The 18,114-nt window shown below is 47.6% G+C and overlaps 1 protein-coding gene across 1 annotated transcript in view; it reads right to left on the minus strand.

Annotated features, from left to right (window-relative positions):
- Window positions 1-17,867, minus strand: part of LOC134911127 (opsin-5-like) — a 178,198-nt gene extending 160,331 nt beyond the window's left edge. The window contains exon 1 of the mRNA XM_063919490.1: window positions 17,676-17,867. Within this exon, the coding sequence (XP_063775560.1) occupies window positions 17,676-17,748 (73 nt within the window). The 5' untranslated portion in view covers window positions 17,749-17,867. The remainder of the gene's footprint in view (window positions 1-17,675) is intronic.
- Between the last annotated feature and the right edge of the window lie 247 nt (window positions 17,868-18,114).

Here is an 18,114-nt window from a genome sequence, read left to right on the forward strand (position 1 = left end):
TCAATATTATCTCATATTAATATATGATTTATGCATGTTACCTTCACATTTGTGTAAGTGCTTTGGAAGGGGGACGTCCCCGATATATTGAAAATTTCCCTATGGGAATCAGTAGAGAGTGATTACCAGTATCATCTGGAAATAATACACGAGGATCTTGGTGTATATCTGTTTCTCTTTTTCATGTATGTGGATATTCTGTGAAAAACTGAAAGGAAAAAACTCCAGATTCATCTCCCTTAAGAAAATAAGATTTTACTCACCGGTAAATCTATTTCTCGTAGTCCGTAGTGGATGCTGGGGACTCCGTAAGGACCATGGGGAATAGCGGCTCCGCAGGAGACTGGGCACAACTAAAGAAAGCTTTAGGACTACCTGGTGTGCACTGGCTCCTCCCACTATGACCCTCCTCCAGACCTCAGTTAGGATACTGTGCCCGGAAGAGCTGACACAATAAGGAAGGATTTTGAATCCCGGGTAAGACTCATACCAGCCACACCAATCACACCGTATAACTCGTGATACTATACCCAGTTAACAGTATGATAACACTTGAGCCTCTCAACAGATGGCTCAACAATAACCCTTTAGTTAGGCAATAACTATATACAAGTATTGCAGACAATCCGCACTTGGGATGGGCACCCAGCATCCACTACGGACTACGAGAAATAGATTTACCGGTGAGTAAAATCTTATTTTCTCTAACGTCCTAAGTGGATGCTGGGGACTCCGTAAGGACCATGGGGATTATACCAAAGCTCCCAAACGGGCGGGAGAGTGCGGATGACTCTGCAGCACCGAATGAGCAAACTCTAGGTCCTCCTCAGCCAGGGTATCAAACTTGTAGACTCTTGCAAGAGTGTTTGACCCCGACCAAGTAACAGCTCGGCAAATTTGTAAAGCCGAGACCCCTCGGGCAGCCGCCCAAGAAGAGCCCACTTTCCTCGTGGAATGGGCTTTTACAGATTTAGGGTGCGGCAGTCCAGTCGCAGAATGTGCAAGTTGAATCGTGCTACAGATCCAGCGAGCAATAGTCTGCTTAGAAGCAGGAGCACCCAGCTTGTTGGGTGCATACAGGATAAATAGCGAGTCAGTCTTTCTGACTCCAGCCGTCCTGGAAACATATATTTTTCAGGGCCCTGACTACGTCCAGAAACTTGGAATCCTCCAAGTCCCAAGAAGCCGCAGGCACCACAATAGGTTGGTTCACATGAAAAACTGATACCACCTTAGGAAGGAATTGGGAACGAGTCCTCAATTCCGCCTTATCCATATAAAATACAGATAAGGGCTTTTGCATGACAAAGCCGCCAATTCTGATACACGCCTGGCCGACGCCAAGGCCCACAGCATGACCACTTTCCACGTGAGGTATTGTAGCTCCACGGATTTAAGTATCTCAACTCAATGCGGCTTCAGGAAATCCAACACTACGTTGAGATCCCACGGTGCCACTGGAGGCACAAACGGGGGCTGACTATGCAGCACTCCCTTAACAAAAGTCTGAACTTCAGGCAGTGAAGCCAGTTCTATTTTGGAAGAAAATCGATAGAGCCGAAATCTGGACCTTAATGGAACCCAATTTTAGGCCCATAGTCACCTCTGACTTGTAGGAAGTGCAGAAATCGACCTCGCTGAAATTCCTCCTTTTGGGGCCTTACTGGCCTCACAGCACGCAACATATTTCCGCCATATGCAGTGATAATGGTTTGCGTTCACTTCTTTCCTAGCTTTAAATAGCGTAGGGATAACTTCCTCCGGAATGCTCTCTTCCTTCAGGATCCGGCGTTCAACCGCCATGCCGTCAAATGCAGCCGCGGTACGTCTTGGAACAGACAGGCCCCCTGCTGCAGCAGGTCCTGTCTGAGCGGCAGAGGCCATGGGTCCTCTGAGATCATTTCTTGGAGTTCTGGGTACCAAGCTCTTCTTGGCCAACCCGGAACAATGAGTATAGTTCTTACTCCTCTCCTTCTTATTATTCTCATTACCCTGGGTATGAGAGGCAGAGAAGGGAACACATACACCGACTGGTACACCCACGGTGTTACCAGAGCGTCCACAGCTATCGCCTGAGGGTCCCTTGACCTGGCGCAATATCTTTGTAGCTTTTTGTTGAGGCGGGACGCCATCATGTCCACCTGTGGCCTTTCCCAACGGTGTACAATCATTTGGAAGACTTCTGGATGAAGTCCCCACTCTCCCGGGTGGAGGTCGTGTCTGCTGAGAAAGTTTGCTTCTCAGTTGTCCACTCCGGGAATGAACACTGCTGACAGTGCTAACACATGATTTTCCGCCCATCGGAGAATCCTTGTGGCTTCTGCCATCGCCATCCTGCTTCTTGTGCCGCCCTGTCGGTTTCCCTGAGCGACCGCCGTGATGTTGTCTGACTGGATCAGCACCGGCCGGTGTTGAAGCAGGGGTCTAGCCTGACTTAGGGCATTGTAAATGGCCCATAGTTCCAGAACATTTATGTGTAGGGAAGTCTCCTGACTTTTCCATAGGCCTTGGAAGTTTCTTCCCTGTGTGACTGCCCCCCAGCCTTGAAGGCTGGCATCCGTGGTCACCAGGACCCAGTCCTGTATGCCGAATCTGCGGCCCCCTAGAAGATGAGCACTCTGCAGTCACCACCACAGCGACACCCTGGCCCTTGGAGACAGGGTTATCCGCCGATGCATCTGAAGATGCGACCCGGACCACTTGTCCAACAGATCCCACTGGAAGATCCTTGAATGGGACCTGGCGAATGGAATTTCTTCGAAAGAAGCTACCATCTTTCCCAAGGCTCACGTGCATTGATGCACCGACACCTGTATTTGTATTAGGAGGTCTCCATCTAGAGACGCCAACTCCTTGGACTTCTCCTCCAGGAGAAACCCTTTTTATCCTGTTCTGTGTCCAGAACCATACCCAGGAACAGTAGACGCGTCGTAGGAACCAGCTGCGACTTTGGAATATTCAGAATCCAGCCGTGCTGTTGTAGCACTTCCCAAGATAGTGCTACTCCGACGAACAACTGCTCCCTGGACCTCGCCTTTATAGGGAGATCGTCCAAGTACGGGATAAGTACTTCGGCCATTACCTTGGTAAATACCCTCGGTGCCGGGGACAGACCAACGGCAACGTCTGGAATTGGTAATGACAATCCTGTACCACAATTTTGAGGTACACCTGGTGAAGAGGGTAAATAGGGACATGCAGGTAAGCATCCTTGATGTCCAGTGATACCCTGAAATTCTCCAGGCTTGCAATAATCGCCCTGAGCGATTCCATTTTGAACTTGAACCTTCGTATATAAGTGTTCAAGGATTTCAATTTTAGAATGGGTCTCACCGAACCGTCTGGTTTCGGTACCACAACATTTTGGAATAGTAACCCCGGCCTTGTTGAAGGAGGGGTACCTTGATTTCACCTGCTGGAAGTACAGCTTGTGAATTGCCGCCAGTACTACCTTTCTCCGAGGGCAGCAGGCAAGGCTGATGTGAGGTAACGGCGAGGGGGAGTCGCCTCGAACTCCAGCCTGTATCCCTGTGATACTACTTGCAGAACCTAGGGATCCACCTGTGGGCAAGCCCACTGGTCCCTGAAGTTCCCGAGACGCGCCCCCACCGCACCTTTCTCCACCTGTGGAGCCCCAGCGTCATGCGGTGGACTCAGAGGAAGCGAGGGAAGATTTTTGATCCTGGGAACTGGCTGCCTGGGGCAGCTTTTTCCTTCTTCCCTTGTCTCTGTGCAGAAAGGAAGCGCCTTTGACCCGCTTGCTTTTCTGAAGCCGAAAGGACTGTACCTGAAAATACGGTGCTTTCTTAGGCTTTTGTGAGGAAACCTGAGGTAAAAAATTTTCTTCCCAGCTGTTGCTGTGGATACGAGGTCCCAGAGACCATCCCCAAACAATTCCTCACCCTTATAAGGCAGAATCTCCATGTGCCTTTTAAAGGCAGCATCACCTGTCCACTGCCGGGTTTCTAATACCCTCCTGGCAGAATGGACATTGCATTAATTCTGGATGCCAGCCGGTAAATATCCCTCTGTGCATCCTTCCTATATAAGACGACGTCTTTAAAATGCTCTATGTTAGCAAAATATTATCCCTGTCTAGGGTATTAATATCATCTGACAGGGTATCAGACCACGCTGCAGCAGCACTATTTTGCTGAGGCAATTGCAGGTCTCAGTATAGAACCTGAGTGTGTGTATATACAGACTTCAGGATAGCCTCCTGCTTTTTATCAGCAGGCTCCTTCAAGGTGGCCGTATCCTAAGACGGCAGTGCCACCTTTTTTGACAAACGTGTGAGCGCCTTATCCACCCTAGGGGATATCTCCCAGCGTGACCTATCCTCTGGCGGGAAAGGGTACGCCATCAGTAACTGTTTAGAAATTACCAGTTTCTTATCGGGGGAACCCACGCTTCTTTACACACTTCATTCATTCATCTGATGGGGGAACAAAACACTGGCTGCTTTTTCTCCCCAAAAATAAAACCCCTTTTATGTGGTACTTGGGTTCATGTCAGAAATGCGTCACACATTTTTCATTGCCGAGATCATGTAACTGATGTTCCTAGTGGATTGTGTATATGTCTCAACCTCGTCGACACTGGAGTCAGACTCTGTGTCGACATCTGTGTCTGCCATCTGAGGTAACGGGCGTTTTTTGAGCCCCTGATGGCCTTTGAGACGCCTGGGCAGGCGCGGGCTGAGAAGCCGGCTGTCCCACATCTGTTTTACGTCATCCAGCCTTCTATGTAAGGAGTTGACATTGTCGGTTAATACATTCCACCTATCCATCCACTCTGGTGTCGGCCCCACAGGGGGCGACATCCCATTTATCGGCCTCTGCTCCACCTCCACGTAACCTTCCTCATCCCACATGTCGACACAGCCGTACCGACACAGCACACACACAGGGAATGCTCTGACTGAGGACAGGACCACACAAAGTCCTTTGGGGAGACAGAGAGAGAGTATGCCAGCACACACCAGAGCGCTATATAATGCAGGGATTAACACTATAACTGAGTGATTTTTCCCCCAATAGCTGCTTGTATAAACAATATTGCGCCTAAATTTAGTGCCCCCCCCCTCTCTTTTTAACCCTTTGAGCCTGAAAACTACAGGGGAGAGCCTGGGGAGCTGTCTTCCAGCTGCACTGTGAAGAGAAAATGGCGCCAGTGTGCTGAGGGAGATAGCTCCGCCCCTTTTTTGCAGACTTTTCTCCCGCTTTTTTATGGATTCTGGCAGGGGTATTTATCACATATATAGCCTCTGGGGCTATATATTGTGATATATTTGCCAGCCAAGGTGTTTTTATTGCTGCTCAGGGCGCCCCCCCCCCCCCCCCCCCCCAGCGCCCTGCACCCTCAGTGACCGGAGTGTGAAGTGTGTATGAGGAGCAATGGCGCACAGCTGCAGTGCTGTGCGCTACCTTGGTGAAGACTGATGTCTTCTGCCGCCTATTTTCCGGACTCTTCTTGCTTCTGGCTCTGTAAGGGGGCCGGCGGCGCGGCTCCGGGACCGAACATCAATGGCCGGTTCCATGCGGTCGATCCCTCTGGAGCTAATGGTGTCCAGTAGCCTAAGAAGCCCACCAGTTAGGTAGGTTCGCTTCTTCTCCCCTTAGTCCCTCGCTGCAGTGAGTCTGTTGCCAGCAGATCTCACTGTAAAATAAAAAACCTAAAATATACTTTCTCTCTAGGAGCTCAGGAGAACCCCTAGTGTGCATCCAGCTTTGCCGGGCACAAGATTCTAACTGAGGTCTGGAGGAGGGTCATAGTGGGAGGAGCCAGTGCACACCAGGTAGTCCTAAAGCTTTCTTTAGTTGTGCCCAGTCTCCTGCGGAGCCGCTATTCCCCATGGTCCTTACGGAGTCCCCAGCATCCACTTAGGACGTTAGAGAAATTAAGGGAAGTGTATACTCATTTGTGAGCGCTTGAGCTCAATATTTGGCTTTTTTCTTTGGCATATTGTTTTATTTGGAACTGTTGTGATTCCATATCCAATATATTTCTCAAGCTGCACCACATTAGCGCACAGAGGTACCTCAATACATCTTTTCCTAGGTGGTACACATTTTAGTTTTAACTCTAAGACCCAAATTTATCAAGCCTTGGAGAGTGATAAATTGCACGGTGTTAACGAATTAACCAATCAGCTCCTGTCATTTTTCAAACACAGCCTATAACATGGCAGCTGATTGGCTGGTACTTTATCACCATGCAATTTATCACTCTCTTAAGGAGGGCATGTACTAAGCAGTGATAAAAGTGGAGAAGTGAGCCAGTGGAGAAGTTGCCCATGGCAACCAATTAGCTGCTCTGTATACTTTTATAGTATGCAAATTATAAATGTTACGTCAATGCTGATTGCTCCAACTATAGAAACGAATGTAGTCATGCGGTGACTGGGCTGTGAATACCCGATACACTGAGCAGATTTTATTGCCACAGTTATTATAATTATTATTACCAGTTATTTTTATAAGGCATACATGTTTTAGAGAAAATCATTCACATCAGTCCCTGCCCCAGTGGAGCTTACAATCTATATACCCTGCCACATGTATACACACACTAAGGATAATTTTTGACAGAAGCCATTTAACCTACCAGTATGCTTTTGGAGTATGGGAGGAAACCAGAAGAACCCACACAAACATGGGGGAACTGACAAACTCCACACAGATATAGCTTTGCTGAGAATTTAACTCATGATCTCAGCGCTGTGATTCAGCAATGCTAACACATATGCCAACCTTGTTACGACTCCCAGAAGTTTATGGGTTGAAACGGTTAATAGGAAACAACTAATAATGCAAGCAATGTAATGCTGGGTCATCTGACAGCTACTGAGAATAAGTGCTGAGTTAGTCTGACAGTTGTACGGTATGTTCAGAGGATGGGAGTTCCAGGGGTAAGGAGTGCTATTGACAAAGGTTGCTAATGATGGGGGTCATTCCGAGTTGTTCGCTCGGTAAATTTTTTCGCATCGCAGCGATTTTCCGCTTAGTGCGCATGCGCAATGTCCGCACTGCGACTGCGCCAAGTAAATTTGCTATGCAGTTAGGTATTTTACTCACGTTTTTTTCTTCGGTCTGGTGATCGTAATGTGATTGACAGGAAGTGGGTGTTTCTGGGCTGAAACAGGCCGTTTTATGGGTGTGTGCGAAAAAACGCTACAGTTTCTGGGAAAAACGCGGGAGTGGCTGAAGAAACGGAGGAGTGTCTGGGCGAACGCTGGGTGTGTTTGTGACGTCAAACCAGGAACGACAAGCACTGAACTGATCGCAGATGCCGAGTAAGTCTGGAGCTACTCAGAAACTGCTAAGAGGTGTGTGGTCGCAATTTTGAGAATCTTTCGTTCGCAATTTTAAGAAGCTAAGATTCACTCCCAGTAGGCGGCGGCTTAGCGTGTGTAAAGCTGCGAAAAGCAGCTTGCGAGCGAACAACTCGGAATGAGGGCTGATATTAGGATGGGTTTAGTAAACCAAAATATGCAAAGAATATATAGCGGAATAGATATTTGTATGTACAGTATATTATATACTAGTTACCAGCCCAGCAACATGATGGAACAACATAACAGCATACCTCCCAACTGTCCCGATTTTCACAGGACAGTCACGTTTTTTTTGGTTGGTCCCAGTGTCCCGCGGTGTAGGAGGGGGGCATTTGAGAGGCTCCCTATCACTCGCTGATCTGCTTAGTTCAGAGCAGCGGTGAATAGACGCTGTGCGCATGCCCCCTTTCAAACCTTCGGATGCTGGGAGGTATGTAACAGTAATGGCAGAGGTGGTGGCTGTGCACACCCAAATGGAGCAACAATTGACTTGCTCTGTGGAGCACCATCTAGTGGCCACCGTCACGCACAACACTAAGGGACTCGCGGAGTGGCACAGTAGTCTATTTTGTGGATGGGTCTTACTACTTTTAGCACCGTACATGCCCCGCAGCTGAATGCATGTACCTACAGCCAATTCTGAGTTGTCTGTATCTCAGTTACGTCGCATCACAGCATGCATACTAAGCTTAGCAAGGGCGTGCAGTCAGAACTGCGGGCTATGCTGAATTGTGCACACCCAGAGATCCGACTGATTTCAGATAGGCCTATTGCGCCAGCTACAGGCATGATGTAAGTGCGAGCTGATGAGGATGATGGCAAGGTGACCGGGCATATGGATATGGGCGGTGCAGTCACACAGATGTGTGGAACTCCGCTCTGTGCATGCTGCGCGAGTGTAAATTGCTGTAGACTTGCATGCAACTTTAAATTACCATCTCAATTCTCTACCACACAAACACACAGGGCCGGTTCTAGCTCTTTTGGCGACCTGGGCGGAAAATAGGGGTGTGGCTTCATACAGGGGGCGTAGTCAGTTACGCCCCCTGTAGATTTGTGCCCCCTGTAGAGTAGCGCCACTTACACAAAAAAAAAAAGAATACTTACAATCCCCGCTCCTGATTCCCGACCGCAGCAGACCTCCGCCGGCGCCGCTCCTCTCCTCGGATCTTGGGAGAGACGTCATGATGTCTCTCCCATAGCACAGCATACACAGACACTAGAGGTCAAATATGACCCCTAGCGTCGGTGTCAATCCCACAATGCTGTGCGGTGCGCGATGACGTAATCGCGCACCGCACAGCAAAGAAGGTCCTCTCCACGAAGGGAAACTAGACGTGTAGCATCTAGTTCCCTTCACAGCGGGGGACACAGCGGGACACAGTTGCGGATCTTGCCATGGTGCGGCGCCCTCCAAAAGGCGGTGCCCCGGGCAAAAGTCCTGCTTGCCCGTGGCAAGATCCACTACTGCAAACACATACACAGACACGCGCACACACAGACAGACACACACACACACACGCACACAGACACACAAACACATACACACACACACACACACAGTCACACAGACACATTCTGGTTCATTTAGTCAGAATCCACAGCATATGAATAAGTTATGTTACCCCGGGCGATCAGTTATCTGTATGTCATATCTTGCATATCTAATTAGCAGATGAAACACGAACCAGTCATCCAGCACAAGTCATATTCCGGCGGAGCTGTCAGTAACGGCTCAGATCTTCTAGTCTGTCATTTAAATTACAACAGATATCTCTGTGACTCATCCAACACTAACAAAAACTTTGGGCGCCCATTTATCAAGCCTTGGAGAGTGATAAATAGCACGGTGATAGAGTACCAACCAACCAGCTCCTAACTGTCATGTCACAGGCTGTGTTTGAAAAATGACAGTTAGTAGTTAGGTCAGTACTTTATCTCTCTCCAAATAACCTCTCTCCTATTTATCACTCTCCAAGGCTTGATAAATCTGGGCACAGGACGGGTAATATCCCTCAATCCCAAACGAGCCAGGCGCATAAAGTGAATAGGCTGAAAACAAGGTAGCGCACGCAGTGGCGATGTCACACGCACACAGCCAATGTTTTCAGTCTGCGTGTGCATCCAAGTCGCACTGCACATGCATTCCCGTGGCTACCGTGCGGTTTTGCCCCATCTGCGCCCAACTCACCCCTTAAATGTTGGTGACGTTCACTGCAAACGCACCATTCATTAGTAAGCAAATATCTAATTGATGCTATTGAACAGTATGTTCCAATTGTATTATAGCCTACAGTGTTATTAATTATGTAGAACTACGTCGTTTTTTTAGTGCCGTCTTCTCCAGAGCAGAGGGTGAGACTGACACCTGCAGGATATAAGATGCAACAACACGCACTAAGAATAACGTTTTAAATGATTAAACAGGTAAGAGCGTGCCAACATTTTAGTCAGTAAGAAGAGCACTGATACTTTTTTAATTAATTTATTACCAGTTTTTTTTTATATAGCACACACATATTCCGTAGCATTTTATAGAGAATAATTATTCATTCACATCAGTCCCTGCCCCAGTAGAGCTTACAATCTATATTCCCTACCACATGTACACACATTCATGCTAGGGTTATTTTTTGTTGGGAGCCAATTAACCTACCAGTATATTTTTGGTTTGTGGGAGGAAACTGGAGTACCCAGAGGAAACCCACGCAAGTACGGGGAGAATATACAAACTCCACACAGTTAGGGCCATGGTGGGAATTGAACCCATGACCTCAGTGTTGTGAGGCGGTAACATTAAACATTACACCATCCGTGCTGTCATTTTTGTTGTTACTTTGTTTGTTCCGGCATCACACAAAAACTACTGGATGAATTTGGATCACGTTTTCATTATTGTATAGTTGAGTCACCTGGAGAGAAACTGAGGTATGTATGATCTGGATGTGACAACAGGGAGGGCAGCGATAAAGGAAAAGCCAGATGCTTGACGCTCGGCGTGTGCAGTGTGCAGGCTCCTCAAGTCCAAAATGACTATATGTATATAAATAATAAGATTTTACTTACCGGTAAATCTATTTCTCGTAGTCTGTAGTGGATGCTGGGGACTCTGTAAGGACCATGGGGAATAGACGGGCTCCGCAGGAGACATGGGCACTTTAAGAAAGAATTTAGATTCTGGTGTGCTCTGGCTCCTCCCTCTATGTCCCTCCTCCAGACCTCAGTTAGAGAAACTGTGCCCGGAAGAGCTGACCGTACAAGGAAAGGATTTTGGGAATCCAGGGTAAGACTCATACCAGCCACACCAATCACACCGTATAACTTGTGATAAACTTACCCAGTCAACAGTATGAACAACAACAGAGCATCAGTTCAACCCTGATGCAACAATAACATAACCCTTATTGAAGCAATAACTATATACAAGTATTACAGAAGAAGTCCGCACTTGGGACCGGCACCCAGCATCCACTACGGACTACGAGAAATAGATTTACCGGTAAGTAAAATCTTATTTTCTCTAACGTCCTAGTGGATGCTGGGGACTCCGTAAGGACCGTGGGGATTATACCAAAGCTCCCAAAACGGGCGGAAGAGTGCGGATGACTCTGCAGCACCGATTGAGCAAACAATAGGTCCTCATCAGCCAGGGTATCAAACTTGCAGAATATTTGCAAAAGTGTTTGAACCTGACCAAGTAGCAGCTCGGCATAGTTGTAATGCCGAGACCCCTCGGGCAGCCGCCCAAGAAGAGCCCACCTTCCTAGTGGAATGGGCTTTAACTGATTTTGGCAGCGGCAATCCAGCCGCAGAATGAGCCTGCTGAATCGTGTTACAGATCCAGCGAGCAATAGTTTGCTTTGAAGCAGAAGCACCCAGCTTGTTGGATGCATACAGGATAAACAGCGACTGCGTTTTCCTGACTCTAGCCGTTCTGGCTACATAAACCTTCAAAGCCCTGACCACATCCAGTAACTCGGAATCCTCCAAGTCACGAGTAGCCACAGGCACCACAATAGGTTGGTTCATATGAAAAGATGACACCACTTTTGGCAGAAATTGTGGACAGGTCCGCAATTCTGCTCTATCCATATGGAAAACCAGATAGGGGCTTTTATGTGACAAAGCCGCTAATTCTGACACACGCCTAGCCGAAGTCAAGGCTAATAGCATGACCACCTTCCACGTGAGATATATTAACTCCACCGTTTTAAGTGGTTCAAACCAGTGTGATTTCAGGAAACTTAACACCACATTAAGATCCCAAGGTGCCACTGGAGGCACAAAAGGAGGCTGAATATGCAGCACTCCCTTTACAAACGTCTGAACTTCTGGTAAAGAAGCCAACTCTTTTTGCAAGAAAATGGATAGGGCCGAAATCTGGACCTTAATGGAGCCCAATTTTAGGCCCAAATTCACTCCTGACTGTAGGAAGTGAAGGAAACGGCCCAGCCGGAATACCTCTGTAGGATCATTCCTGGCCTCACCCAAGAAACATATTTTCGCCATATACGGTGATAAAGTTTAGCTGTCACGTCCTTCCTAGCCTTTATCCGCGTAGGAATGACCTCGTCCGGAATGCCTTTTTCTGCTAGGATCCAGCGTTCAACCGCCATGCCGTCAAACGCAGCCGCGGTAAGACTTGGAACAGACAGGGCCCCTGTTGCAACAGATCCTGTCTTAGAGGAAGAGGCCACGGGTCCTCTGTGAGCATTTCTTGCAGATTTGGATACCAGGTCCTTCGTGGCCAATCTGGATTGTTCTCACTCCTCCTTTTCTTATTATCCTCAGCACCTTGGGAATGAGAGGAAGAGGAGGAAATACATAGACCGACTGGATCACCCACGGTGTGACCAGGGCGTCTACCGCTATTGCTTGAGAGTCTCTTGACCTGGCGCAATACCTCTGTAGTTTTTTGTTGAGGCGGGATGCCATCATGTCCACCTGTGGCAGTTCCCATCGATATGTGATCTGTGTGAAGACTTTCTGATGAAGTCCCCACTCTCCCGGGTGGAGGTCTTGTCTGCTGAGGAAGTCTGCTTCCCAGTTGTCCACTCCCGGGATGAACACTGCTGACAAAGCTTACATGATTCTCCGCCCAGCGAAAAATTCTGTTGACTTCTGCCCCCGCCACTCTGCTCCTTGTGCCGCCTTGGCGGTTCACCTGAGCCACTGCGGTGATGTTGTCTGACTGAATCAGAACCAGTTGGTCGCGAAGCAAGTGCTCCGCTTGACGTAGGGCGTTGTTTACTGCCCTTAGTTCCAGAATGTTGATGTGAAGGCAAGTCTCTTGACTTGACCACAGACCTTGGAAATTTCTTCCCTGTGTGACTGCTCCCCACCCTCGGAGGCTAGCGTCCGTGGTCACCAGGACCCAGTCCTGAATTCCGAATCTGCGTCCCTCTAGAAGGTGAGAACTCTGCAGCCACCACAGGAGTGACACCCTGGCCCTGGGGGACAGGGTGATTAACCGATGCATCTGAAGATGTGATCCGGACCACTTGTCCAGTAAGTCCCATTGGAAGGTCCTCGCATGGAACCTGCCGAAGGGAATGGCCTCGTATGATGCCACCATCCTTCCCAGGACTCGAGTGCAGTGATGCACTGACACCTGTTTTGATTTTAATAGATTCCTGACCAGTGTCATGAGCTCTTGAGCTCGCTCTATTGGGAGATAAACCCTTTTCTGGTCTGTGTCTAGGATCATGCCTAGGAAAGGCAGATGAGCTGTAGGAACCAACTGCGACTTTGGAATATATAGAATCCAGCCGTGTTGCCGTTACACTTCCAGAGAAAGTGATACGATGTTCAGCAACTGCTCTCTTGATCTCGCTTTTATGAGGAGATCGTCCAAGTACGGGATAATTGTGACACCTTGCTCCCGCAGGAGCACCATCATTTCCGCCATTACCTTGGTGAATATTCTCGGGGCCGTGGAGAGACCAAACGGCAACGTCTGAAATTGGTAATGACAATCCTGTACCGCAATTCTGAGGTACGCCTGATGAGGTGGATAAATGGGGACATGAAGGTATGCATCCTTTATGTCCAGAGACACCATAAAATCTCCCCCTTTCAGGCTTGCGATGACCGCTCTTAGCGATTCCATCTTGAACTTGAACCTTTTCAGGTATATGTTCAGGGATTTTAAATTCAATATGGGTGTGACCGAACCGTCCGGTTTCGGGACTACAACATGGTCGAAAAATAACCCCCTCCTTGTTGAAGGAGGGGAACCTTGACCACCACCTGTTGAAGATACAATTTGTGAATTGCAGTTAACACTATTTCCCTCACGTGGGGGGAAGCCGGCAGGGCCATCAGTGAGGGGGCATCTCCTCAAAGTCCAGCTTGTAACCCTGAGACACAATATTTATTGCCCAGGGATCCAACAAGTGAACCCACTTGTGGCTGAAATTACGAAGACGTGCCCTCGCCGGGCCAAGCTCCGCCTGTGGAGCCCCAGCGACATGCGGTGGATTTTGTAGAGGCCGGGAGGACTTCTGTTCCTGGGAACTAGCTGTGTTGTGCAGCTTCTTTCCTCTGCCCCTGCCTCTGGCAAGAAAGGACGCACCTCTGACTTTCTTGTTTCTTTGTGTTCGAAAGGCTGCATTTGATAATGACGTGCTTTCCTAGGCTGTGCAGGAATATAAGGCAAAAGATCAGAATTACCAGCTATAGCTGTGGAGACCAGGTCCGAGATCCCTTCTCCACACAATCCTCAGCCTTCCATATGCCTCTTAAGTCGGCATCACCTGTCCATTGCATATTCTACAGGACACGTCAAGCAGAAATCGACATAGCGATGACTCTAGAACCCAGTAGACTAATGTCTCTTTGGGCATGTTTAATATATATATATATATCTTAAGACAGCATCTTTAATATATATATCTATATATATATACACACATATATATATATATATATATATATACATACTATGGTCTCAATCTCTGCTGATAAGGTACCTGTCCACGCTGCTACAGCGCTATAAACCCATGCCGACACAATCGCCGGTCTGAGTAGTGTACCAGAATGTGCACGCTATCTGCAGGATCCCTGAGGATAGCTGTTAAGTCAGGGCTACCTTTTGGGCAAACGTGACACCCTAGGGGAAGATTCCCATCGTATCCTGGCCCTAGTAGGGAAAGGATACTCCCTGAGAATTCTTTGTGGGAAACTGCAGTCTCTTGTCTGGAGATTCCCGCTCTTTTTCATCATGAGAGGAGGGAAATTTACCTCAGCTTTCTTCCCCTTAAACATGTGTACCCTTGTGTCAGGGACAGATGAGTCATCAGTGATATGCAAATCATCTTTATTACAATAATCATATATTGAATACTTTCCTGCCCTTTTGGCTGTAACTTTGCATTATCGTAGTCGACACTGGAATCAGACCCTGTGTCGATATCAGTGTCTATTATTATGGATAGTGAGCACTGAGAGACTCTGAAGGTCTCTGCGACATAGGGACAGACATGGGTAGATTTCCTGTCTGTTCTCTAATCTTTTGTGCAATAAATTCACCTTAGCACTTAATTACACATATCCAAATAGGTGTCGGCGTTGTCGACGGAGACACCCTCTCACACACATATTTGCTCCATCTCCTCCTTAGGGGAGCCTTTTACCTCAGACATGTCGACACACACGTACCGACACACCACACACTCAGGGAATGCTCATCTGAAGACCATTCCCCCTTAAGGCCCTTTGGAGAGACAGAGAGAGAGTATGCCAGCACACACCCCAGCGCTATTAACCCAGGAATAACACAGTAACTTAATGTTAACCCAGTAGCAGCTGTTTATATTGCGCCTAATTATGTGCCCCCCCCCCCTCTCTTTTTACCCTCTTCTACCGTGTATCTGCAGGGGAGAGGCTGGGGAGCTTCCTCTCAGCGGTGCTGTGGAGAAAAAACATGGCGCTGGTGAGTGCTGAGGAAGAAGCCCTGCCCCCTCGACGGCGGGCTTCTGTCCCGCTTAAATATACATTTACTTGGCGGGGGCTCATACATATATACAGTGCCCAACTGTATATATGTTTACTTTTGCCAAAGAGGTCCCAATTGCTGCCCAGGGCGCCCCCCCCCCCCCCCCCCCTGCGCCCTGCACCCTTACAGTGACCGGAGTATGTGAGGTGTGTGTGGGAGCAATGGCGCACAGTTGCAGTGCTGTGCGCTACCTCAGTGAAGACTGGAGTCTTCTGCCGCCGATTTCGAAGTCTTCTTGCTTCTTATGCTCTTTTCTTACAGCAAGCTCAGGAGAGCTCACTGAACAGCACCCAGCTCGCCCAGGCACAGATTCAAACTGAGGTCTGGAGGAGGGACATAGAGGGAGGAGCCAGAGCACACCAGAATCTAAATTCTTTCTTAAAGTGCCCATGTCTCCTGCGGAGCCCGTCTATTCCCCATGGTCCTTACGGAGTCCCCAGCATCCACTAGGACGTTAGAGAAATAATTTTATGGGGGAAAATACACTTCTAGGGACTGTTTCTGAACTATGGAGACAATTTTTCCCCCCGGAAAACATCCACGCCAGCGAAGCTGTGGGAAGCACTAATACTTATGTTGTAGGAAGCCGCGCTTTAACAGACGAGGGGCCCGTGTGCACCTTTGGGTGGGCCCCCTCCTCTGCACGGTGCAATACTCTCTGGCAATGTGCCAGAGTCTACTGTGCGTGCACACTGCACAGGTCACTGGAAACTTGGCACCTGCCATGTTCAGGAGACCAATTTGGCTACTGCAATGCGCGGTGACCATTTTTCGCCGTAAGTGCAGCGCCCGGCGCTGGACTTCGGAGAGGTGAGTATTAAAATATGGGTGCAATGTTTGCGGTGTGGGCCCCCACTAGACCCAGGGGCCCATGTGCACGGCACACAGTGCACCCATTATAGAAACGCCAATGGTTGTAGGACTGTACCTAGCTTATATGATCATGATAGCAACCCTGCAGTTTATATTGATTGATATGTAGCTCATAATACAATGGCTTGGGGGAGTGGCCTTATGGCAAAGCTTCTGTGACCTCATTGTGGGTGGAGTTGGACATCAGTGATGATCAGTGTGGCCAGATTCTGGGCAGACGAGAAAAGGTGACAGGGGCCCCTAGGCTTCAGCCTACTCAGCCTTATCCGTAATACGGCCCTGACGGAGAGCAAAGAGGAAGCGCATACAATTCCCTAAACTTGTTACCATTAAGCACAGAAATTATTTAAAGTTAGTGTCCTTTAAAAATTTCAGTGTTACAAATCTCTATGGCCTTCAAAAGTGTTTTTTTTGCAGAATAATAATAATAATAAAAATAAACATGTACAGTATCTGTTCTACCCCACCAACATTAGCACGTATTACGATGTGCTCACTGTGTAATCTGTTATTGTGTAAATTTGTTAGACTGTTTTGCTCAGACCTCCAATGTGCGGCGCTCCCAAACCTTTGTGGAGCTTTATTAAATAGTAATAACAATAATAAACAAATGAATCTGCAGAAATAACATCTGCTTTGAACTCCCTGCTCCAAAGATCTTATAATCTAAATGGGTGATGGGAGGCACACAGTCACAAAAGGCTAAATAAATAACCAGTTCTGACATTCAGAAAATGTTGATTTATGTTGAATACAGGACTATAGATTACGCAGGCAAAGGCAGAGAGTACAGCGGAACGACTGACTAAGAGTTAATATTTCAGTTTGGATTTGAAGTTAAACAGGGATGGGACTTAGATGCCGAAGTAGAGGTATAGAGTTCCAGAGGTAAGGATGAGAGGAAAGCTCTGTGGTTCGAGTGAACTCTAGCTGTGGTGGGAATGGAGTGCAGGGGAGAGAACTTTGAAAGAAAAGAGGAAACTGACCAGAGACCTGGAGATATTATAGATGACATATCAGAAGTTACTGTATAGCTCTGAATTGTGCTAAGAAGTTGAGTGTGATAAGATGTGAAGAATTACAGTGAACGACACGTAATAAGATGAATTAGAACATTTATCAAACCACAAATACACCATCCCCAAAGTAATCACAGTCTGTCATCTGCTTGTTATTTCTCTCCTGGAATCATCTGCAATGTTGTCTTTTAGAAATCACAGCTTGCTGCAAGTTATAGACACTACACACGTAGTAATAATAATAATAATAATAATAATAATAATTTTGACCCAGTTTCAGACATAAAGAAGTAGAAAGTACCATCATAATATAATAAACTACAAAGTACAATGTATCAAAGCAGCAGCCTCTTTATTTAACTGTCGCTAAGTGATGCTCAGACACAAACTTGTATTTTCTTATTTTGATTCTTCTTAAAAACACACAACAGGTAACACAGACTTCACTTACCTATGAATAACAAATAGATCCCTGCCCCAATGTCCACATAAGGATGTAACGTAGAGACAAATTTATCCTCCATGGTCCAGGCTGTAAGACACTAAGGAAGTGTACTCATTATCCTGATGTGCTGATAATCTGTGTGCGGAGAGATGGACGTGGCTTCAGACTCCTGTAATGTGTCAGATAACCAGAAGAGAGACACTGGATGCTGCTAAGAGTGGAATAAATAGAGAGGAAGCAAGTGTGAGAGCAGCAATGTATCAGCCTGGAGGCAGGGCGGGGGGGACTGGCAGGTCCTACAGATTGGCTATAAGGATGCAATCACTAGAAGAGGAGGTGAGAACAACTACAGAGGAGGGGGCTGTGGACTGGCAGACACACAGGTCTTTGCAAGTACAACAATGAGGAGAATGGGCTTAGTCTACCAGTCCCACTCCAGCTACAA

This window comes from Pseudophryne corroboree, chromosome 4 (assembly GCF_028390025.1).
Source record: "Pseudophryne corroboree isolate aPseCor3 chromosome 4, aPseCor3.hap2, whole genome shotgun sequence".
In the NCBI taxonomy this organism is placed as follows: Eukaryota; Metazoa; Chordata; class Amphibia; order Anura; family Myobatrachidae; genus Pseudophryne; species Pseudophryne corroboree.